At 53.2% G+C, this 21478-nt stretch overlaps 9 protein-coding genes across 9 annotated transcripts; 3 read left to right on the top strand and 6 right to left on the bottom strand.

The window, feature by feature from the left end:
• Window positions 1–17: 17 nt before the first annotated feature.
• HD553DRAFT_341120 (folate-sensitive fragile site protein Fra10Ac1-domain-containing protein) lies at window positions 18–976 on the bottom strand (the record flags this gene model as incomplete). The annotated part of the gene is made up of 4 exons (XM_046182604.1): window positions 18–143; window positions 211–538; window positions 610–702; window positions 798–976. 4 exons carry the CDS (start codon window positions 974–976, stop codon window positions 18–20), a joined length of 726 nt encoding a protein of 241 aa, XP_046037308.1.
• A 258-nt stretch (window positions 977–1234) lies between these two features.
• Window positions 1235–2868, top strand: HD553DRAFT_309277 (Metallo-dependent phosphatase-like protein). The gene is made up of 6 exons (XM_046179667.1): window positions 1235–1497; window positions 1558–1666; window positions 1732–1823; window positions 1885–2017; window positions 2079–2434; window positions 2502–2868. Exons 1-6 carry the CDS (start codon window positions 1281–1283, stop codon window positions 2813–2815), a joined length of 1221 nt encoding a protein of 406 aa, XP_046037307.1. The 5' UTR covers window positions 1235–1280; the 3' UTR covers window positions 2816–2868.
• Window positions 2710–4111, bottom strand: HD553DRAFT_309275 (ubiquitin). The gene is made up of 8 exons (XM_046179666.1): window positions 3930–4111; window positions 3767–3839; window positions 3654–3702; window positions 3578–3595; window positions 3476–3505; window positions 3306–3388; window positions 2838–3210; window positions 2710–2755 (listed from the first exon to the last, which is right to left on the bottom strand). The coding sequence occupies exons 3-7, from the start codon at window positions 3669–3671 to the stop codon at window positions 3123–3125; spliced, it is 237 nt and encodes a 78-aa protein (XP_046037306.1). The 5' UTR covers window positions 3672–3702; window positions 3767–3839; window positions 3930–4111; the 3' UTR covers window positions 2710–2755; window positions 2838–3122.
• Window positions 4034–6630, bottom strand: HD553DRAFT_212763 (nucleoside phosphatase family-domain-containing protein). Its single transcript, XM_046177178.1, has 4 exons — window positions 6252–6630; window positions 4856–6131; window positions 4401–4777; window positions 4034–4321 (listed from the first exon to the last, which is right to left on the bottom strand). The coding sequence occupies exons 1-4, from the start codon at window positions 6487–6489 to the stop codon at window positions 4197–4199; spliced, it is 2016 nt and encodes a 671-aa protein (XP_046037305.1). The 5' UTR covers window positions 6490–6630; the 3' UTR covers window positions 4034–4196.
• Window positions 6631–7235: 605 nt separating this feature from the next.
• HD553DRAFT_309270 (uncharacterized protein) lies at window positions 7236–13031 on the bottom strand. The gene is made up of 15 exons (XM_046179665.1): window positions 12828–13031; window positions 12652–12757; window positions 12518–12591; window positions 12273–12456; window positions 11916–12206; window positions 10637–11853; window positions 10443–10567; window positions 9841–10374; window positions 9598–9773; window positions 9437–9533; window positions 9209–9372; window positions 8521–9148; window positions 8140–8456; window positions 7800–8074; window positions 7236–7715 (listed from the first exon to the last, which is right to left on the bottom strand). Exons 1-15 carry the CDS (start codon window positions 12841–12843, stop codon window positions 7483–7485), a joined length of 4437 nt encoding a protein of 1478 aa, XP_046037304.1. The 5' UTR covers window positions 12844–13031; the 3' UTR covers window positions 7236–7482.
• Window positions 13032–13244: 213 nt separating this feature from the next.
• HD553DRAFT_212570 (cytoplasm protein) lies at window positions 13245–14965 on the top strand. Its single transcript, XM_046177177.1, has 12 exons — window positions 13245–13397; window positions 13463–13490; window positions 13570–13589; window positions 13660–13692; window positions 13764–13782; window positions 13850–13974; window positions 14035–14057; window positions 14123–14152; window positions 14219–14269; window positions 14332–14341; window positions 14415–14554; window positions 14626–14965. Exons 1-12 carry the CDS (start codon window positions 13373–13375, stop codon window positions 14758–14760), a joined length of 639 nt encoding a protein of 212 aa, XP_046037303.1. The 5' UTR covers window positions 13245–13372; the 3' UTR covers window positions 14761–14965.
• A 204-nt stretch (window positions 14966–15169) lies between these two features.
• On the bottom strand, window positions 15170–16086 carry HD553DRAFT_323289 (flavin reductase like domain-containing protein; the record flags this gene model as incomplete). The annotated part of the gene is made up of 2 exons (XM_046181378.1): window positions 15170–15886; window positions 15973–16086. 2 exons carry the CDS (start codon window positions 16084–16086, stop codon window positions 15170–15172), a joined length of 831 nt encoding a protein of 276 aa, XP_046037302.1.
• Window positions 16087–16394: 308 nt separating this feature from the next.
• On the top strand, window positions 16395–19191 carry HD553DRAFT_283125 (protein-vacuolar targeting-related protein). Its single transcript, XM_046178173.1, has 6 exons — window positions 16395–16565; window positions 16660–17027; window positions 17090–17802; window positions 17886–17960; window positions 18031–18688; window positions 18748–19191. The coding sequence occupies exons 1-6, from the start codon at window positions 16561–16563 to the stop codon at window positions 19092–19094; spliced, it is 2166 nt and encodes a 721-aa protein (XP_046037301.1). The 5' UTR covers window positions 16395–16560; the 3' UTR covers window positions 19095–19191.
• A 157-nt stretch (window positions 19192–19348) lies between these two features.
• On the bottom strand, window positions 19349–20884 carry HD553DRAFT_309263 (uncharacterized protein). Its single transcript, XM_046179664.1, has 8 exons — window positions 20738–20884; window positions 20634–20681; window positions 20545–20567; window positions 20408–20479; window positions 20080–20341; window positions 19918–20025; window positions 19750–19850; window positions 19349–19679 (listed from the first exon to the last, which is right to left on the bottom strand). The coding sequence occupies exons 1-8, from the start codon at window positions 20779–20781 to the stop codon at window positions 19516–19518; spliced, it is 822 nt and encodes a 273-aa protein (XP_046037300.1). The 5' UTR covers window positions 20782–20884; the 3' UTR covers window positions 19349–19515.
• Between the last annotated feature and the right edge of the window lie 594 nt (window positions 20885–21478).

Below are 21478 nucleotides of genomic sequence, written 5' to 3'. Positions count from 1 at the left end.
CTTCACGACCATGACGACTATTTAATGACGATCATAACGATCTCGTTTTGGGCGCCATTTCTCTGTTGTCGACATAGGTCTATCCCTGTCACGATCGCGGGTCGGCGATCGAGATCTTGTCCGGACGGAGCCGCCGCCTCGTTCTGGGCTATGCCGTCGTGAATCTCTGGCGGATGAACGGCCATTTTCCTCGACCCGCTCCGATCTGACTAGCATGTCCTCCCGGCCAGCACTCCTATTCCTGGAGGAACGTTCTTCTTCTCCAGGTTTGAAGAGTAGCTTTTTGGCACATCGATGACAGACTTTGACCTTGACTAATGCCGTCTTGGTCTCCCCCGCCTCGGCATACGTGAAAGGCAATTCAAAAGCCTGTAATTGCGGCATCCTTGCACCTTCTTCCACCAGATGTTCTGGGAGTGGATTGTGATAGGGGCAACGAAGCGACCCGCAAGTCTCTTCGCCGATCGCACCGACGACCTCCTCAGCGGTACGCCATCGAAGCGCTATCCGTTTCGTCTTGTAATGTTTGAGGTCTATCCTGTCCCGTTGTTGTCATCGTGGTTTCACGTCAGCCTGATGCTTTACTCGCAAGATGAAAAGGAAGCTTACAGGGCGAACTCCTTGAACAGCTTTGATTCGTATGCTCGAGCTATCCGTTCTTCCCACGTTACATCTTTCGGATCCTCCCCTTCGCGGATAAATCTGTGCAGCAGAAAACAACTCGGTCAGCTTATCTGCCGGGTCCCTTGTCATTAATCTGTGCTACTTGCCTCAGATTCTCTTTCAGGACCTCGAACTCTGTCTTTCCCTTGTTGTGCTGGCTAATTTGACTCGACGGACCGGTGCCATACGTCACTGCTCTCGCCTTTTCCCTCTGATACGCTGTGCTTCCATAGAGAGTATTCCGAGTTGCTCGGGACGAGCTGGATTCCGCCTTTGGAAATTCTCGACCGTATTTAGGGGGGAAAGCTGACATCTTGCAAGGATGGTCTGGATAGATATTATCTGGCAGTAACTGTTCTAACTGTCCAAATCACCTTGATATTGCTTTCGAGCAGCTAGCAGGGAAGGGTAGTCTAGCCTATGATGCGATATCAAGTCTGGTGACGAATCTGAAACTTGGTTTATGCGATTCTGCGTCACAAAGTGCCTCCACACCACTTGTGCAGCGATCAAAGTACGATCAAATGGTTGTATCTTGTCAGGCATGTCAGGTCAAGTACATTCCCTTCGTAGTCAAGTATTGCGAACAGATCCTCCGAGCTACGAAAGCCAGCAGGATGTCGTTTCAGAACCAGCGACAGATATCGCTCCTGCTCGTCCTGGCAGGTCTAGGTGTAGCCCTGTTACTCTACCGACTTGCATCGGCTGGCCCGAAGACCTCCAGGCGAACACCCATCTATGATGCGCCGGCAGAGGGAAACGCGCCCAGAGTATATCCTTATGGAAAGCATATCTGGAACAAACGAGTTGTCGCTGTCGGAGATCTTCATGGAGGTGTGTCGCAAGAAGTGGCCTCAGATTGTGTACATACTAATGAGAAAGGCACTCTGTCAGATCTCAATAACGCTCAGACCGTCTTGCGCATGGCTGGAATCATTGACAACCAAGTGCAATGGAAGGCGGGAGAGACAACACTGGTTCAAACGGGAGACATGGTAGATAGGTGAGATGCCTCCTCGTTCGCTTTCGCACCTGTCATTACCTGATGGAGCGGACGTGATACCATAGAGGAACAGACACAATAGCTCTCTACAGGATGATGCAGTCGCTACGTTCGCAAGCACCAGGACACGGCGGTAACGTCGTTTCTGTGCTGGGAAGTAAGTCGCACACGTTAACCACAACCTTTTGACCGGTCGCTGATCGCAGAGATGCCGTCAGATCACGAAATCATGAACGCCATTGGGGACTGGCGGTATGTAACGCCAGACGATATCAAGACTTTTGGAGGTTCGAGAGCGAGGCAAGAGGCTTTGTCATCCGACGGATGGCTAGGTAGGGAATGGCTGGCCAAGTGAGTTCCCGTTCTCGGATAGACTGGGCCAAAATCTTTGCTGACGTTAGCTGCCTCGAAGTTATACGGTCACAGCCAGAGTCCCGTTGACACCCTACGACTCGCCTGAGCATTACCTTGCCTTTTCGCACGGCTCACTCAAACCCAACTTGAGCCTGCTCGAGCCTTTCCCTACACGTCCGAACGCAATCGGGCATTCGCTTCTTTCTGCTGCATTGACAAAACCGATGCCGCTGCCATATCCACCAAATTCGTATCCCGGCATGCCTCGAGGAACGGGCGAGGAGGAAAAGGTTCTTTACGGTGCAGACGGCCCGCTGTGGTGGAGAGGACTCGCTACGGAGGAGAACGAGAACAAGGTTTGCGCATGGGCCAAGACGCTACAGCAATCACTCGGGGTTAGGAGGATCATTGGAGGTGAACGACAAGCGACCGTCGTGCGGCCTGTAACAAACAATCTGATGTCACAAACTCTCTCCATTAGGCCACACGCCGAACTTTGATCAGATCGTGAATCGATGCGATTCTGAAGTCATCATCATTGACACCGGCATCTCAAAAGCCTATGGAGGCGTTTTGTCCGCCCTCGAGATCACGTACGACCTGTACGAAACGTCACAGACTTCCTTCGGCGGACAGGGTGCACAGGATGTGCTCGTCGAGGTGAAAGTGAAGAGAAAGACAGAGTTTGTCGAGGTGGAGGTTGTGAGCGCTTTGTACCCCCGGGGCAAGGTCCAACTAGACCGCAGAGAAAACATCGTGGCGTTTGACACGTCGAGACCTGCGATCATATCTTAGTCCGATTGTAATCGCTACATACCCTTTATATTGCACGTCCCGTCGGAGCGTTACCATAAAGCTGTTGGAGAGGGTTGCCAACAAGCTCATCAAGCATATCCAGCTCGAGCCACAGCCCGACTGGCTTGAGAGGACTCAAGCAAGGCTAGAGATCCTACCTGGGTAGGGTCGTAATTTATTGGTGTGTTCTGTATCTCATCGTAATACAATGCGTCGCCGGGGAAGAAGCCGTACACCCCGGCCGTCCTCGACAGACGCAACAATCCCCAAGTCTTTGCTGATATGTATCTTGAATGGTACTGGGCATCTAGGTCGAACCTCCTCGTAGCGAGAGTACCAAATGGATAGTGCTTCCTCCCTCGAGCTTGAAGTCGGACAGCTTCTTGTCGTCTTGCCTAATATTTCAGAGTGACAGATGTCAGTTTTTCCGTTCTCATCATTTATGGTGGACAGTAGGAGGGTTAGATGAAAGAGCAACCCCGTCACTCACATGGCCTTTCCAGCAAAGATCAACCTCTGTTGAGCGGGAGGGATTGCTGATTTGGCCTCTACTCGCTTTTTTGCCTCGGCGACCTAGTTGCGGCAATCATGTCGCGATGGTAAAAAGGTCATAAGCAACACTGATCTTTCTCCTTCTCAGACCCGGAGCTGTCGGCGTACGGTCATGGAAGGCTCGACGTCGATCTCAATCTGTTGAAGTCCAGGGCGGTCAGGTGAGTCACCTGGTCTGCAGAATGGTTCTTGCTTCTAATGGGGGCTTACCTCTCGACCGGTAAGAAGCTACATACATAGAGACTGTCAGGTATGGATCTAGCGAGAGCGAAGTATTGCTGCTCACCTTGACTTTGAGAAGCATGATGAAGTGATGTAACGGCTACGAAGGTGATCTGCCGAACGAAGATACTACTTTGGTAAGCAGCGTCCAGGTCTGCTTCACAGCATCGCCCTTACTAGGTTCGGGCGTAGATCAGATCCTTGGCAGTCGACTATCTGTTGGACTGGCTGTGTGTCTGGTATAACAATGCTGGTGGAAGTCAAGTCGCACGGAATGTACATGCAGGTTGATGATATGATGATATGTTGATGAATCTCCCTCACCGAAGCAGCTGCTTACCCGCGATCTGGCCGATGCCGTAAGCGCCGATCCCCACCCACAACCTTGGACCTAGTTTAGTAACACACTGCCGGCTTGAATAAACCTTGGTCAGAGTTGTTAACCCAGGTAGCAAGTAGCAGGTAATGACCGTGATGTGTATGACAGCCCGAAACATAAAGTATTGTAAAAGGAACGTGTTACACCTGTACGCGCACATCTAATAGACCTCGAAGAGAAGGAACAAAGTGATCGTTTGCTGATCTACAGGCTGATCCCACTGCCCGCTCAGGCGGTACAAGTGAGGGTAGCCTTTTCGACCAGGGCGATACCGGCTCCGAGAGCCCATCCGAGCTCGACACCTCGAAGCTTCTTCTCGACAACGAGCTCACGCTTCTCGGTAAGCTCGTATCCTGACAAGACGAGAGTAAGGATCAGCAAATCGATTCGACGTCCATTGGTGAGATCAACTCGTCTGATCCAGATACTCACCAAGTCCGAGCAATCCATGCATAAAGGTCAGATCCAAGCAGTACTCGGGCCTTCCTTCCAGCTCGGCCATGGCCTCCTTGTCATGTCCCCACCTCCTCTTCCAGGTAGCAGGTCCGGCACAGACGTCCTTCGCCATCAAGGCGAGCGTCTTTACCGACAAGGTCTTGGTGTCGCTGACATCGACCTCGGCTGAAATGGGTTCCTCGGAATCGGAATCATCAGACTTGTAGTGTTTGGGCCTGGACGCGTACGGTGCGAGCAAGGGCTGAATGCGGTCGGTAAAGTAGGACAAGGCCAGAAGTTGACCGTTGGGGAAGGTGTCCAGGATGGAGGGCTGATAGACACCGTTGAACGAGCAGGGTTTGACTTCGCAGATACTGTAGGTGCCATCCCAACGATTTTCTATCAGCAAACGTTGCTCAACAAAAACCCTACCCCACCGCGTCTTGACTCACGCATCCTTGGCCAAGACGAGCTCGACGACACGCTTGCACGATTCGAAAGAGCTCTCGGCACCGACCATGGTAACGTTGACGCTCTTCCTGCCAGCCGGGTCGAGTTCGACCCTCCTGGTCATCCCCTTGCCCAGACAAGGGTTGGGCACCTCGACGTTCTCGGCCAGATCGTCCCATTCGACCCCCGCCGCTCCGCCGGGCTGCAAGAAGCTCCACGTGAAGGCGACGAGATTGTGTACGCTCCTCCTGGCCCTCATGAGCCCGTAACCGAGGTACGAGTGTTGGTACAACGTGTAATCTTTGCCACCGAACGAAAGGTCGTACTTGTGATCACCATCGGCGAGCTTGGTCTCCTTGTCAGGGAAAGTAGGCTCAAAGACGATTTGGGTCGAAGCGCCCCCGAGGTCCATGACGGCCATCGTCTCGGCATCAGGGCTTCCGGCTCCGATCTTGCCGAGAAGGTAGTTGGCGGTGATCCAAGCGTAGACACCCTCGTCTTTGCCGTCCATGATCTCGATCGCGTGATCGTCCTTGGAGACGGCAAAGGGATAGTCGGATTCGAGCCTGACCCGGACTTCTTCCAGGATGGCCTCTCCCTCTCGTCCGGGCAATAGACGCAACCCCGCGGTCGCCTTGACCTCGACTGGGGTACACTTTTGCAACGACTCGGGGACGACCCTGAGCGCCTCTTTCATCAGCGGGTCCAGGCTCGCCGCCGCCGCCGTGGGGTCCCTAGCGAAGGAGGAAAGACCAGGTTGGATCGCCTTGAACGTCTCGTACTCGAGCGCTGGGGTCGGTCCACAGTTGTTAAACTTGTAAACGTGGATCCTCGACCCGGTCGACCCGGCGTCGATAACGATGGCGTATTGAACCAACTTGAGCGTCTCGTCGTGAGGCTCTTCACAGAATTCGGTTGACGTGGCGTCCTTGTCGGATTCAAACGAGTCGGGTCCACGGGAAGGAGTCATCTCTTCTGGGGCTGTCAAGCCGGCGTCAGAGTCGTGTTCCTTCTGTGCGGCCTTGTCTACCTGGATGTCGGCGTCACCGTCGTTATCGTTGGCCTGCCCGGGCTCGTCCATCTCCTGTCCATCGAGTTCGGCAATGTCCTCCGCCGACCACTTGTCCTCGCCTTCCTTTCCGGCATTGTTCTTGTGGCCGTTGCCATGCGGAACGGGAAGGATGTGGAACATCTCTTCCTCCTCCTCGCCCTCGCCGTCTTCCTGCGGGTTGACCTCGTCGCCCTCATAATTCAGTTTATCTTCAGGGCTGAGCACGCCTTCGGGCAAAAAAGGAGGACTTTCGTAATTGCTCAGATCGCCTGTACATCCACGCCATCATACACGTCAGATGTCGGACCAAGCCGTCTCTTCACGTAGAGAGACAATTTCTGACTGACCTTTGATTCCGGACCACTCTCCCTCTTCATACCCCTCCAAACCCCCCTCTTCGGCCGGGGTAGACCTGGTGACGTGTTTCCCACCCATCAGGCCGACGAACAACAAGATGACCACCCCTCCAATGATGATCATCTTCTTCAACGGGCTCAGGGAGGAGCCTCCTCGACGCTTCCCGCCCGAGGAGGAGGATCCATTAGGGTTGGGGAGTGGAGAGTATTTCTGTCGGGACGAGAACATGGTTGAAGAATTGGTCGAGCGAGTGTTGATCTGATCGTTGTTTTTACGAGAGAACGGTTCGGTAGTAGTAAACGCAAACGGGTCGTCCGAGTCTATCTGCTCTCCAATCTGCTGCTCCTGCTGGTAATCGGGTTCCAAATTCGATCTCGGTAAAGAGCGTTTGCGCAAAGACCCCTGGCTAGTGCTTGTAGACGTCGAAGCCGATGTAGAAGCGACGGTGTTGACGGTGGTGGTGCTGGTGTTAGTAGAGTCGAACGTATCCTCGAGCGAGTCCTTCTTCTTGTCCTGCGATGTCGAGTGTAAGTGGCGAGGAGTGAGGGTAAAAGGACGCCTGTCGACGTCTGGCCTCATACAATTGTAGGATTCGAGAAGGGTCACTTGCTGGCCACTCGAATGTTCGAGCTGTGATGGGAGCTTGGTGGTATCCTTGCCTCCGGTGCGCAGAGATGATAGGACGGAAAAAGAGCAGTAGTGTCGACCACGACTCCACCCCCCAACGACCTCTCTATCAACACCCACCACCCTCCTCGCTAGTAAAAGAAACGCGCTGCCTGCCTCTCCCGCTCCCGTGCCCGCCGTCGCCCGGTTGCAAAATACAGCACACCCTTCTCCCCCTTCCCTTGTCCCGATTCCCCGCGTGGCCGAACCTTTTAGAGTTTACTTCCACACTTTTTAGGAACCGGCTCAAATCACCAGCGCTAGCGACCAACCAGCAACCAGACCGGAAGGGAGACACGTTCGGAAATGTCAGCATCGGTTTCAGCTCGAGCGCATCAACTATGGCTTGACGAGGCAAGCTGAAAGCTCTCAGTAAAAGGAGAAATGACATGCTGATGGGCTCATATGCTAACAATATTCGTTCGTAGTTCGTTCATCGTAAAATAAGACGTAAATCCCGCGTCGTCTACGTTTCCCGACTTGACCGTTTGTTCAAGACGATCATCCGCCTGCCTGCTTGTCGCCGTCACTTCTAAGGCTCATTCGGGGGCGTCGCTAAAGCTGATGACCATGCTCTGCAGCTACATCCGCCGCCCTCACGCCGTCCTCCCTGACGGCCATCTCGACCCCACCGGCCTTTTCGGCTGCTTCCATGTTCATCACCCGCTTCTCCACCAGGTAGACGGATTCCAACGCTCGCACGCTCCATTTCTTGAGGAAAAGGACGGCGAGGTAAGAACAAGTCCTGACGAGGTAGAGTGTGAGAATGGTGGGGTAGATGAAGCGGACTATAGGTGCGAACGAAATCAAAAGGCGTCAGCACGAGGTCCAGACGTTTGTACGTGCGGGAAGATGCCATGACGGGGACTTACACAGGAGCGACCCTTGCCTCTCGTCTAGCCCCAACCCGACCGACCCGACCAATGCCACCAACGCCGGTCCGAGCAACGCGACCGCAGCCCACTTGACGATGAGCAACCCGGCGGGCTTGAGCCCATACTCTCCTTGATGCGCCCTTTCGCACCAGGCGACGGAATCTTCCCTGGCCAGGTCGGCTTCGCCATAAGCGGTCGCAAGGAAGATGATGAACCGTTTTCGGAGAGCCGGGCGGTAGTAGACGATCGAGGAGACGAGGAACCCGAAAGCCCTGCGGGAGATCAAGGTGGTCAGTAACGCCCGGGTGGTGGGATCCGAGTCTGTGACCAAACGTACCAAGCTTCCGAGGCGTAAAAGACGGGCGTCATGTCCGAAACGCCATACTTCAGGGGAAACAAGACGTACAGCTCCGAGGACAACCCCACAACAAAGGGAAGCGCGACGAAGCATGAGGTATAAATGGAGACCATTCGAACGAATTTGCGGACGGTCCATTCGGACCCGTTGAGGACCCGTTCGGCCTCTGCGACCCGGGCTCGTACCTGTGCCATGGTCGCGTGCGTGCCGGACTTAATGGATCTGCGGCCGAGGAGTTCTTGACGCAGAGCTATGATATTCTGGATCCCGGTCTCCAAGATTGTAAGACCGACAAACTGTAAAAAGACAGGTGGACCATCAGCGTCGTGTCCCCGCCACCACCCTCTCGGCTATACTCACAAAGCTGTATCCATCGTGCACTTGATAGCCAAACCACAATGCCGTCGCCCCTCTTCCCACCACAATCGGGACGAAAAAGGCCAGCGCACACGTCCATGCGATCGAAACCCAGAGGGCCATCCCAAAGATCCAGAACCGCTGAGGATAGAGCCCGGGCATATAGACCTGGGTATAATCCTCCTTGACGCGTCGATGGGCTTTGCGGCCCACACGGTCTTGCAACACGGCGGTGATCTTGCCCTCGTCCGTGACCGGTACGCCAGAATCGTCAACCTCGACAAAGACGTTGCGCCGAGGTTTGACGAGCGCGACGGAGTCCGCATAGGGGACGCGCATCTGCATGCCTTCATACTTCGGCAGGGGCGCCGAGCTTCTCGTTACCGCCCGTTTCAGCGTGATCCACTTCTTGTGAAGGGCAAGGAGCTTGCGCTCGATCGGACCTTCGACCTCCTGTTCCTTATACCGTACGCCGTAGAAGTACGAGCTAAGGCGGAGCATCCTGGCCAAGGTACGCCAGTTGTTGCGGAGAAGGTAGCGCAGACCTGCGGCGGGGCGCAGTTGACGCCATTGCGCAGGTACAAAGAACAACACGAGGATGAAGTCGACCGGTACCGTCGAGGTCGTCTCCCTGAAGTCAGGATTGAGCGTCAGTGAACGTCCGAAAAGTCGTCTCGCGAAGGCGACCTACTTGTAGTACCAACGCAGAGGCAGCAATTGTATACTGGATGGTAAACATCGAATGGCCATGAATAGACCACCTATGGGACCGACCAGCACAGCAATGTACATAAAAGCGCTGATCAACAGCTTCTGCAGCTGCAAAAGGGTCGACTTGTCCAAGATGTCGCGGACCTACAGTTTGAACGGTGAGATCATTCCGAGAAAATCTTTCTCACACCGGACCCGTTAGACTCACAGGGCTGAAGTTGGGATCCTGAGGGTCACGAATCATGTACATGGCACCTCGTCGACAGACCGCGCGGCACATCGAAAGGAATTTTGCGAAGGCAAACCTGTTTTGTCGTACGGTTCAGCGCTGGAGACCGAACGTGCCACTGCGGGTCCCGGTCGACATACATGAAGAGAGTCCCGCAGAGCCAATGGGCAAAGAAGCTCAAGAGAGGATGTCTTTGTTGTACGGCCAATCTTGCAGACAAGGTACCGGCCGGAAACAGCGGCAATGCGCAGAGGTCGACAATGTAACCCATCGACATTGGGAAAAATGCCAATTCAATGAGCATGAAGAAACCGAGCTGTACGCGCAATATCAGCGTCAATCGGCCTCTCCGGGCCACACGGTCACGAACACCGCATGCTTACTTTGAGTACAGTACCGTGCGAAATAGCAGTCTCGGAGATTGCTTTCCCAAAGCGGCCCAGAACCGGCTCTCCCAAACCGGACAGAAAAGCCACGGTACAAAAGGCATCAAAGTATCCCATCGCAATGCACATCAGCCTGGACGTCGAGCTGTTTCCTCGAGCCAATTCCCTCGTGACCTGCTGGTAGTGCAGATAATTGGTGCCTAGTGACGCAAAGCCTCGCTCCGTAAGGTCCATCATCTGAGCGATCCTGTTTCCAATGAAAGCTGGAGAAACGTTCTGTACGAAACTCAAAGCCTTTTTCAGAAGACCGAAGAAGGTGACGAGAGGTCCCGCTGACTTGCTGCTCCCGGAGGGGACGCCGAGATTCACAGCCTGCTTCGGGGACAGCCCAAGGATCACGCCGAGCGGGTGAATAAGCATGTAATCCAAGATCTTCGCCAATCCGGTGATCATCAAGTCGGTTGCCACAGTGATGATTTTGGCGACTGCGAAGAGTCCCCGAGCTGGCAGATCGAACATGCTGATGTCGCCCTGGGTTTGTCAAACCATCAGCCTCAATCGTGCGTGAAGGTCCCTTGGACTGGAAGACAAGAACGTACAACCAGATGTATTCGGCCCAGGACGTATGGTACGTGCACAAAGACCGTCAACGCTGCTGTAAGAACCAGGACTACTATAAAGGTGTTCTGAAGGAGTACGACGGGAGGTCCACGCAGTCCCACCACTAATGCGGTGGGTCGCATCCCGGTTAGTTTTCATACCTAAAACCTCCAGATCGTCGACCTGTTCTCACCTTCCATTGCGCCGTCGATATCACCTTCGAGAATGAAGCCATCTCCTTCTCCTTCCCCATCGACGTCGCCCTCGAAATCGTTCCATCGCTCCTCAACTCCCTGAACGACTTCATCTTGTTCTCGTACCACCCTCCGAACTCGTTCGCGACGTCCAGCCTGCCTCAGACGCTGTCCTCCTCGTGGTGGGGCATCTGGCGCCGCTGGGTCACCTGCCCTGTTACGCAATTCCGGAGGGAAGATCGGCTGCTGCACCCCCGCTGGTAGATCTTGCCCCACGAACGGATGAACAGGTTCCAGCCAGGGTGGTCTTTGAGGCGGCGGTCTCGGCCTCGGATCGAGAACTCGATTGTACTGCTGATTGAAACCTGCCGGCAAATCTCCATTGGTATCATCCGGGCGCCACTGAGGCACCCGTGGCATGGCGAGCGCCGTATCGCCGCCACTAGCTTGCTGTTCACCAAAGCTGGCAGATCCAACTCTATTGACGTCATCGACGTTGAAGTCGAACGTGAAGTCCGACTGATATGTGGACCGGGGCCGGGACTCGACTGTTACACTTCTCGCGGACGATGCCTCTGGAGCCTCAGGCGCCTGATCCGCAAAATGTCGGTTATGATCTGCCACTGCGAAATAACGGTTCCTCGCTTCCCTCATGGTATCCAGATTGGGAGAATCCGGCTGATCTACGTCCATCGGGAAGACATCGTCAACCTGTGCTTCATCGTCGTAATCCTGGGTTCGAGGGAAAGCCGCTCCTTGGTCCCTCTCCATCATGGCAGTCACGCTTGCGTCGTCGTCAGACTCGTCCTCCCACTCATCGTCATCCTCCTGATCGACGACAGGAGGCTCCAGAGGCGTATTGTTCCCTCCATCAGGCCCAGCCCGTCGCTCGGCCACCCGTCGCTCAACCGCCGCCATGAGCTCGTCGACTCGGGCCTCCAACTGGTTGAGTTCAGCATGCTCAGCCTGGTCAGCTTCGTCGATTGGATCCATGTCGGTCCGTGGCTGTGGACGAAGTCGCCACCGAACAGCCATCTGTGGTAGAAAATCTTCCGGACGAACCGGTCCTCCCATTTCTGGCGCGTCTGCCGCTGGGTTGTCGATAGGTCCGTTCTGGATGACCCACTCCCGAACGAGAAAGATCCCGAGAAAGGTCAGGACGATGACGACGGCGAGGATCTGTCCTTGGAATACGTTGGACAACAAGGTGTCTCGACTACGCAAACAAGTCGTCAGTTCTGGAAGCAGTCGATAGGGGATGACCTGCAAATCGCTTACATGTAGTTCCGAATTTGGTATCTCATCGTCTTGAACATGAGTGACCTCACCTTCGGGTCGTTGTAGAATATCGTGCGCACAGCCCAAACACCGTCCCCCCAGCCGACTCTGCTTCTTGGCACGCGTTCCGTCTTGGACATCCTCTCTGCTACCTCGGCGGCGATATCGTCCGCATCAATGTTGGCAGTAGCCAGCCATGCGGAAATGTCTTTTAGATCTTCAGCCGTCTCTGTACGGTTGAATGCCGGAATTTTGGTTGAATTGGTCTGACCGCCAACCATCTTCCCAACCCTGTAATCGGATGTCAGGGATTTAGCATGCAAGTGCTTAGATCAGGACAGACGATCATTCACTCACATCGAATCCCCTCCTGAAAATAGTCCCCCCCAAACTCCCTTTATGATCAATGGCAAGAATACTAGCCATACGAAAGCCACGAGGATCGCCCAACCTCCATATGCTATCACCCGTAACCCGTCCTTGAGAAATTGGAGAACAAGAGTCGGAAGCGGCAGTGATGGAGGCATATCGGCCGGGTAGACTAATGAGGAAACAAGGTTAGCTCCGGTGGTTGAAAGGAGTACCATAGCGGAGTGACAGACCTTTCTTGAAGGAGAACGCATGGCCACAGAGCTCGCAAGTCTTTTTGTGCGAGTGACCGAGCCACTGTACCAGACTATGGGGAGACTTGTGTAAGCCAAAAATCCAAGTATGAGATAAAAGAAGCTATACTGACCATTCAGAGTGCACATATCGAATGGACCCGGAACACTTGCATGGGTGATACAGAGGATTGTCCGGCTCGGCTTCAGTTCTGCATACTCGACAGACCTCGCTGTCGTCTGATTGGTTATTCATTCATGGCTTAGCATCAGGTCTGCGAAGGATTCCAGATTAGTTTTCCAAGCTTACCGTTATAGTCTGCCATGATCCCTCTCGCAGCTCCGGCTGCCAAATTCGTTTCTGATCGTAACTTTTCAAAGCGAGTTTCTATCTCGTTGGTAATCCGATGCGTCGTCCCGTCGTTAAACCGGAGCCAGTCTCGTTACACCGCGACTTGTATTAGGATACTATCTCAATTGTGATCCCTTCCAATTCCGATTCCGTCGTTTGTCCTGGTACAGGTGAAGGTGTACAAACGGACAACCTATAACTTGATGGTCGTTTGAGCTTCACTTCATACCTCATCGCGCATGCTCGGCGGGGTTGAGGCGGGCGGGCGGCGTGATCGTCATCATACGGACATCTACAACAACTGAAGATGTCCGTCGGTCGGCCGTTCCGTTGAGATTAGATCTAGCGACCTGGGCTTGCGCAGGTCTGGCATCTTTCTTTAGTTATATCTTGACAACACCTTTACCTTGGAAACACGTCTTGCATCTGCACCTATCTCCCCACTAGACTTCACGATTTTGAATATCCAAGAATAGTTACCGCTTGCCGCTTGCGAATCTGACATGGTCCTCTTTTACACCTCGAATGGTAATCGTTGTTACACTTCGGGACAAGTGTTCAACACGATGCTGAACCAGAAACTCCTCCTGCAGCCGTGTCTCCTCCAGCTACCATCTACATGTGGGCATACAGATTGAGCTTTCTCGGGCCTGCCGATATTGTAGAATACTTGCTGACGAAACAATGCTTCGGATGATAGGGGAAAAGACAAGGTCGAAAGTGAGTGCATCCTCCCACATCGTAAACAAAGGCGGGGCTTGCTGATAATTCGGTATTTCTTCACTTTCAGATGAAGACCTGATCAAATACGGCCTCGAGACAGGTATCTGAACACGACATACCATCTTCTTGTCTTTGGGGTCGCTGATAGTCGACTCTCCGCCTTCGCGACAGACGTCTGGTTTCACGTAGAGTAAGCGGAATACGAGTGTACATGAGGACCTTCTGTTATACTAATCATCTCCAGCTACGTCGTTTAGCAAACTCTCTTCGGCGCATGTATATCTTCGGCTACCTCCCGATCTACCTTATGGTGATTGGCAGAATCTACCGCCGGCGCTCGTGATGGATCTGGCTCAACTTGTCAAAGCGAACAGTATAGAGGGTGAGTGAGAATTTGGTCATTGTGTTTAGGGCGAATGACCGCTCATGAAGTTACTCACAGGGAACAAGAAGAACAATATCACGGTCAGTCCTTCTCTTCCTGGAGAATCATTGAACCGGTACTGAAGGTGATATCTGGTTCGCGACAGGTGATATATACACCCTGGAGCAACCTCAAGGTACGTACGGTAGACTCGACCATATCTTCCCTGATATCGACCTGATAAGGCTTGCTTTTGCTGCAGAAAACCGGTGATATGCCCGTTGGTCAGGTCTCCTTCCATCGTAATGAGCGGGTAGGTCGATGTCGCACATGTTTCTCAGCCGAATCTGACTGAAAACCCCGCTTCACCCGCAGGTCAAACGAGGTAAACTTCAGCATACGATATCCATAGTAACAGTAGGTCTTTTGCTGATCACTATTGTTCCGCCGACATACAGTCCATGTGCCAGCTCGAGAAAACGCCATCGTCAACCGATTGAACAAGACCAAGGTCGAAAAAGAGGTGGACCACGAGGCAGAACGACAAGCCCGGCTCAAGGCGGAAGGGAGAGTCAAGAAGGCCGCGGCGATTGAGCAGGTAAGCATGCGCGAAACGGACGAGGACCATTCACTAACGGGATTTATACATATGACGGCGGCCTCCCGTAGGAGCGTGAAGCAGCCGCGCAGCGCAAGATATGGGAAGAACAGAAGAAGGGTAAACGATTCGAGGGTCTCTTCTCAGAAGAAGCTTTCGAAGAGCGGGCAGCGCAAGAGGACGAGGATGGAGACGATTTCATGTGAGGTATATGACTATATCTGTTACTTGCAGAGTGTTCGTGCAGGAAATGACAAGAAAGGTATAGAAAGATATGTTACAATACATAATGCCTGTGTGAACCTGTCACCTTCTTGCGGTGAAATGATGACAAGGTGTATATTATTAAATGGACGTTGGATGTTCGTAAATGGTATGAGGGGCGGTAAAGGCCGGCCTCATACCGTAGCCCTTTGTGTGCCCCGATAGCAGGCCTCGCTCGTCCCGTATACAGTTGCGGTGACGGCTACTGTCTGATGAGTCGAGCTGTCGGACTTCCAGCCCAGCCATAGAAGCTGGCTCCCGAAGCGCGGTCGAGCGAGACCGACCCACTCGACGTGGATTGACGGACCGCAAGCTCATCGAGCTAATATGAGCGAGTGCCGATCCGTTCCTTCATTTTGCGGTAGTGGTCGTGACATATCGTTGATTCTCGTAGACGAGCGGCTTCATATCCAGTTCTCCTTCTTGTTCGCCATCCCTTTTCCGTTGGGTGACACGTTCCACCTGAGCCAGGAAGAGCATACTCCCCGTACTCCCCTCATTTCCGCCGTCTTTGACTGTGCTCGAATTTCCCTTGGCAAGGAGCGGTGCCCTTGATGCTGGCCCGGAGACTGCTCTTTCTCCATTCTTCATCCCATCCAGTGTGCCCAATGAAGATTCCAGCTCGTTGAGCGGTAACCATCCTACTACCCGGCATTCCAATGCTCCCAATCCGCCTTTCACTACAGGCAATCCTGATTCCCGACTACTATCGGAAAAAGGCTCCCACAGAGAAGTATCCCGGACCATATTCTCGTGTTCCGACCGAGCTTGTGAGAAGGTGTGGGCGAGAAGTTCGTTGGATTTGGAGAGGAGGGAGACTGTGAACGTCTGACCAGGGTTGGTTTGGCCTGATACTGATGATGCTCCGGTACGGGTCCGTGATAGAGCCTTCTCCGGGCTTTGTGATATTGTATCTGATCCATTGGATTGCAAGGCGGTAGCTAACCTCGAAGGTAATCTCAAGGAAAACGAGACGAGCGGTGGGGAGAGGGATATCGAGGTAAAAGACGACAAGGTGGCCCCGTGGTGCGTCCCATCTTCTAGCCGAGTTATGACGATAGCTACGGGCTGCGAAATCGTCGAATTGTAGGTTGGATTGGAGAGATCAGCATGAAATTCGGAGGGAGTATGACCAGCATAGAACCCAAACTCACCTGAGGCACGGATCGCATGACGTTACGAAGCTGGTCTCCGACGGTATGTAGCGAGCGCCTGGACCATCTCCCAGCCGCCGGAAGCCTCGGTAATATCGTTGTCCGCAGGATCATCTCGGGTTATTCTACTCCTGTATGCTTTTATGCGGGCGGATTCTTTGAGGTTCGATATAAAGAAGGTTGCTGAACGAGTACCGAGTATCGAGTAGCAGTTTGTGAACAGCACGCTCGGATGCTTGAACTTCTAGCTCTTCCCGGATCCATCGGAAGCAAATCTAAAATGACGAGAGAGTTGATTACGTAAGCGCGTGGCTTCGGCCAGTCAATCGTCATGGACGCAGCAGCAGCTTAGGGCGAACGAACGACCCTCATCGTGCATCGTGCGATCATGAGATCATGCGTGATCGATGTCGTCCCTTGCCTGACAGGTCAGACCATATCAAAGTAGCATCGAATCGAGAGTCTAAACTGCGGTGATATCGGTGATCTGTCGAGTACGAGACGGAACCTGGCAGCCGACATTGCCCGCATCTCTTCACCGCCTCTGCATCAATCAAGCTCGCACAGCGATACCGGTCTCGATCCATCATGTTGTGAGTCAAGCACAGCCCATCAAGGTCATATAGAGCTATCTTTGAGCGACAGACTGACTTATGTATGTGGTCTGAATTCAATTATGACGCCCAGTAACGCACCTCGGAATCGACCGACGGCGTTCCAATCGACGTTCACCTCGTCCGACTTTGATCCGCTCGCTTCTTCCACCGCTTCATACATGCCAGATGTCGACCCATGGTCTGGCGTACCCAGTCCTAGCGCTACACCAGCTCCGGCTGCGGCCAATGTTGGCACTAACAATGGCGGCAACAGCTTACCCAGCATGACCGCTTCGACACCCAATTTGGGGTCGTATGCGCGGCCCGTACAGGCCATGATGAACAGGATGCCGAGCGGGTTTGCTGCGGGTGGGGGGATGATCTCGCCAGGCGGCGGTGCGGCTGGCTATGCTACGATGGATAAGCCTGCCGTGTTGGCCAGCGGGATGAATATGCTATGTGAGTCTTGTGCGATCTTGACTGCCCATCCCGGATCATTTGATGAAACCTTACTGGAGCAGCCGAGACCAACCTTCCCAGCCAATACATCATGTACTGGGACTCGCTAGATACGGACGGATCAGGTCTCGTCTCTCTCGCTGCCCTCAACCGACTGCTCTCCACCTCGGGTCTCCCCGCATCGACCAACGAACGGATCATTACCCTCCTCTTACCCTCCACAGCCCAATCGGTCAATCAAGAACAATTCTTCGCCGCCCTCGGGCTCGTCGCGCTCGCCCAAGGTGGCAAGGATGTTTCGATACAACGGCTGAACCAGACGTCACCGGCTGAAATGCCTATCCCTTCGTTGAGAATGTCCTCAGGAATCACGGGCACCCCATCGACCTCGGCTCGACCTCTACAACATCCTACCCCCGTGCGGGCGTACTCGCAGACATCTTCCAACGGATTCGGAGCGCTTTCGACACCCACGTCCAACTTGTACAAGGATCCGGCATCCAGCTCGGCGAACAATCATTCCCCTTGGGACGTCGGTCCGATGAAAGCTGGCTTACCAGCGACGATGGAGAACGTACTCGAGAGCGAGACGAATGGCAATGGGTACGAGGTTGGCTTCAGCCAGGACGCGGGAGGCGGAGCGGGGGCTGGATTTGATGAACAGGGCCAGATTGAATCGACTCGAGGTTGGTGGAAGGACGTAGAGACGGTCCAGGTGACCATGATGGCGGACAAGGAGGGGTGGTTCTTGCAGAAATACAGGTTGGAGAGTGATGTGAGTCGATTTGGAGGGCGTGTGTGAACTCAAGACAAGCACGAAGTTACTGAAATTTGGAACTTCGGTGAACTGTCGGGTAGAAACGGACACATGGGACCGTAACGAGAAGGTATTCGGATTTCGTCTGGCTGCTCGACTGTCTAACGAAACGATATGTGAGGGGATGATTCGACGTGTATTACCCCATTCGGCTGCGAGCTGAAACCTCTTATCCGGCTTTCGTAGCCCTTCCGTTTACTACCCTCACTTCCGCCCAAACGGATGAGTCCCGATCAAGCGTTCTTGGAACAACGTCGCAAGGGACTGCAACGCTTCATCAACTTTGTCGTCAACCATCCGATCTTGAAGGAAGACGGTTGTCTCGGAGTCTTTCTCGCCGAACCGAACTTTGAAGGATGGAGGAAACGCTCGAAAGTTAACCTCGACGAAGAGTCCACGCAAAAGAAGTTAGGACCGAATGCGGAGGCTAGTATCCCCCAGGATGTCGAACAGAGGATCGATGCGATGAGGAAGCAACTCCCTACCCTGCTCGACGCGCACGCCCGACTGGTCGTCTTGGCTGAAAAGAGCGTCAGGAGGATCGAGGCCAACTCGGCCGATCAGTCGAGGATGGCCATGACCCTGGCAACGTTGAGCGAAGCTTGTCCGCAATCCTGTTGGCGTAACGCAGATTCGAGTGCGAACCCTGGAGGTATTGGAGGGGCTGGATGCGACCTGTGCAAAGGGGTTGGGAGGGGTCTTGCGGCCGTCGGGGATGCTTGGGGAAGGGAGGCGGAGGATGCCGAGAGACGGACGATGGCCTTGACGTTGGGTACGATTGAGTCGCTGAAAACGCAGAGGGACCTCTACGCCGCTTTCCGGGAGTTGCTGTCGAGGCATGACCGTAAGTAGATTCGGTGTACCTGGTCGTACCGACTCTGACGAGATTACGGCTCTATACAGGTCTCTCGAAAGATAATTCGGACTTCTTACGCAAGTCCGTCGATGCCAAACAGAAAAAGCTCGACGTCGTGCGTGATAAGCGCAAGGTCAATTGGGAGGTCGAGGAGGAGAAACTCTCGAGCGCGATTGCACAAGACAATGCTGCCATAGAGGCGCTCATGACCCGTCGCGTCCACATCAAGCAATGTCTTTGGCACGAGCTCTCGATCGTGCTGCATTCTCGGCAAGCAGCTCAGGCCACTTTGGGCTGGCGGAAATTTGCCGAGGAGAAGACGAGGGCGCACAAGGGCGTCGCAGGATTATGGCAGGCCCTCGCGACACGTTTGGACGACATGCCCGTAGATTGATCGCGCTGCAGATGCCTTATAATATGTAATTCTTCTTTTTCGTTGTAGCACTCAGAGCATTTCTTTGCATTCCTCATAGAATATGATACGTCACTGAGCCGAAGCAAGTCCGCGAGAACACGTCCACCTTACCGTAAGTGCATCTGACTCCAATGAGAATTGTGTGAGGTCATGCAAAATCCAAGATGTACGTACAACCTGGTTGATGGCGCAGCTTTTTGCCAATGTTAGATTTTGGTTTTGATGCGAGTTCGCAAAGTGCACAATAATGCTATCAGAACATAAAGATATTGTGACAGAACGCAGATAACGCTACCAAGGCTGATGGCTGTCAGCTTTAATCCGCATGTATGGTCGTATCAGGTCATCGTTACTGATTCGGTCGTTACAATATGAGGTGTTGAGAGTTTGGCTGGGAAGATCATGAAGTACGTTGCCTCGAATCGTCTTCAGGGTCCATATCCCCGTAAGGGGAATGCAATGCAAGCTCATGCTCATGGTCAATAGGAGCCCCTATAATCTGTTCGTCTTCGGGCAAATTCTGGGGAGCGCGATCCCGGTAAATCAATCGTTGTGCAAGTACACCTGGAAATTGGTTGAGGCGTACAAACAGATCGTTAGTGGGATCATCAAGAATCGAGACTTGGCCACTTACATAGATCCAGCAAGACAGTGATGGCGCCGCATATTGTGAACTGCATGGGAGAGTGCCTGGCAAGGTAAAACCCGGTCTTAAAAATGTCCCCTCCTAGCCATCTATAAGATCAATGAAGATGCGTGTCAGAAGGAGGATTCTAGATGAAGGCATCGGCGGTTCCTTTACCCTGCGAGAACGAGATCACTGAAACCCTCGGTAGACCGTCGTCGATAGTTGGACAGTAGTTGCGGGATGGGTAATGTAGATTCGAGCCCCAAAGCGATCAATCCGAGACTGCGGCAAAGGGGTAAGAAAGGAAATCTTGAGGTCAACACACGAAAGACTTACCTCTCTACGACGGAAGAGCTCCAGCCGAGAGCGAAGTGGATGATAACCATAACAACGATGAACCCGGCGAGAAACTCTAGGTAGCTTCCTAGCCTATCCCATTGCCAAAAGTTGAAGGGTCGTTGCTTGAGCATCCTGCTGGCAAAAGATTGTTGCTCATTGTCTATTCGCTCTTGAGAAGATCTTGTCGGCCGATTGTGGATACACAGTGAGAGCAGGAATAGTTGAGAGGTGATAAGTAATATTGATTGCACGATGAGTGCTGGGATGTGTGCTATGGATCAGTCTTGGGCTGCCAAGCAGCAGACATCCCAACGAGAGTACTGACAAGTCTCAAATCGATGTCCGAGATAAAAGAAGCATCTCGTAATGTTGGCAATGATCACAACGGCACAGATGTCTGCAGCGGATCGAAATAGGGTTAGATCATAATACTCAGGTGTGTGAGTCTGTTCTTGAGCTGACCGATTGAAAAGCCAGAAGAGTCCCTGACATCACGACAGATCGATCAGGTCAGGATACGAAACGCCACAGCTCGCGGTGACAGGACCCACCTGGCTTTCAGAATCTTCCGGACCTGATCTACATAGATCAGAGGTGGGCTAACGAATTGCAGGATTAGCTTCTTTACTGCCTCTCAAGCGTTCTGGTAGCTTACCCTACAGCCATTCCGACGGCTGCGAGATCGCCTATGAAGCCCATGACGGTATCAGGATAACGTCGCTCTCTTGGTTTCTATGACGCGAGCTATCCCAATGCAGAATCCACTGATCCAGTGACCGCTCAACGGGAGGTTGTGCAAAATGTAAGATTGATGAGCTCTTGCATGGCATTTCGTGACGTTAACGTCGAATAGCAAGAAGCTCGGGGTTGACCGAATCCGAGGTTGATGAGAAGTTTCACGTGACAAGCCAGAGCGATGAACCTTGTTTCAAGTGTGCGGACGGTGTATGTGCCTTTGATTTGTCTTTCCCTTTCACGAAACAGCGTCTCGCCAGTCCTCTCCGTAACAAAGGAATGGGAAAGTTTGAGTCTGGCGGCTATGCCATATATCCGGTACGGTGACATTAAACGTGCGAAGCATGGCAGGGAAACAGCACATGCAGTGTCTATCACCGATAAAAGTGCAGCACCCACATGATAGAAATCCCGGTCGACATCTGGAGCCTTATTATCGACGAGGTGGCGCGACTGCCAAGCGGCAACTCGGAAAGCTGGTCCAACAGGACTTCAGAATTAGCTAAAGTCGCTCAGATATGCAAGGCTACAGAGGTCGGTCTATCTGAAATAACTACGCTGTGGGCAATCACACAAGCCGTAACTGAAGCAGGCTGCCGTGAAACTTAGCCATATGCAAACAAGCTCTTGTACGAGAACGTCCATTTTAGTTCGGCTTCCA

Source organism: Filobasidium floriforme (genome assembly GCF_021052385.1).
Source record: "Filobasidium floriforme strain CBS 6241 chromosome Unknown HD553scaffold_8, whole genome shotgun sequence".
Taxonomy (NCBI): Eukaryota; Fungi; Basidiomycota; class Tremellomycetes; order Filobasidiales; family Filobasidiaceae; genus Filobasidium; species Filobasidium floriforme.
The sequence above is the reverse complement of the archived record's forward strand: the minus strand, read 5'-3'. Positions and strand labels throughout refer to the sequence as shown.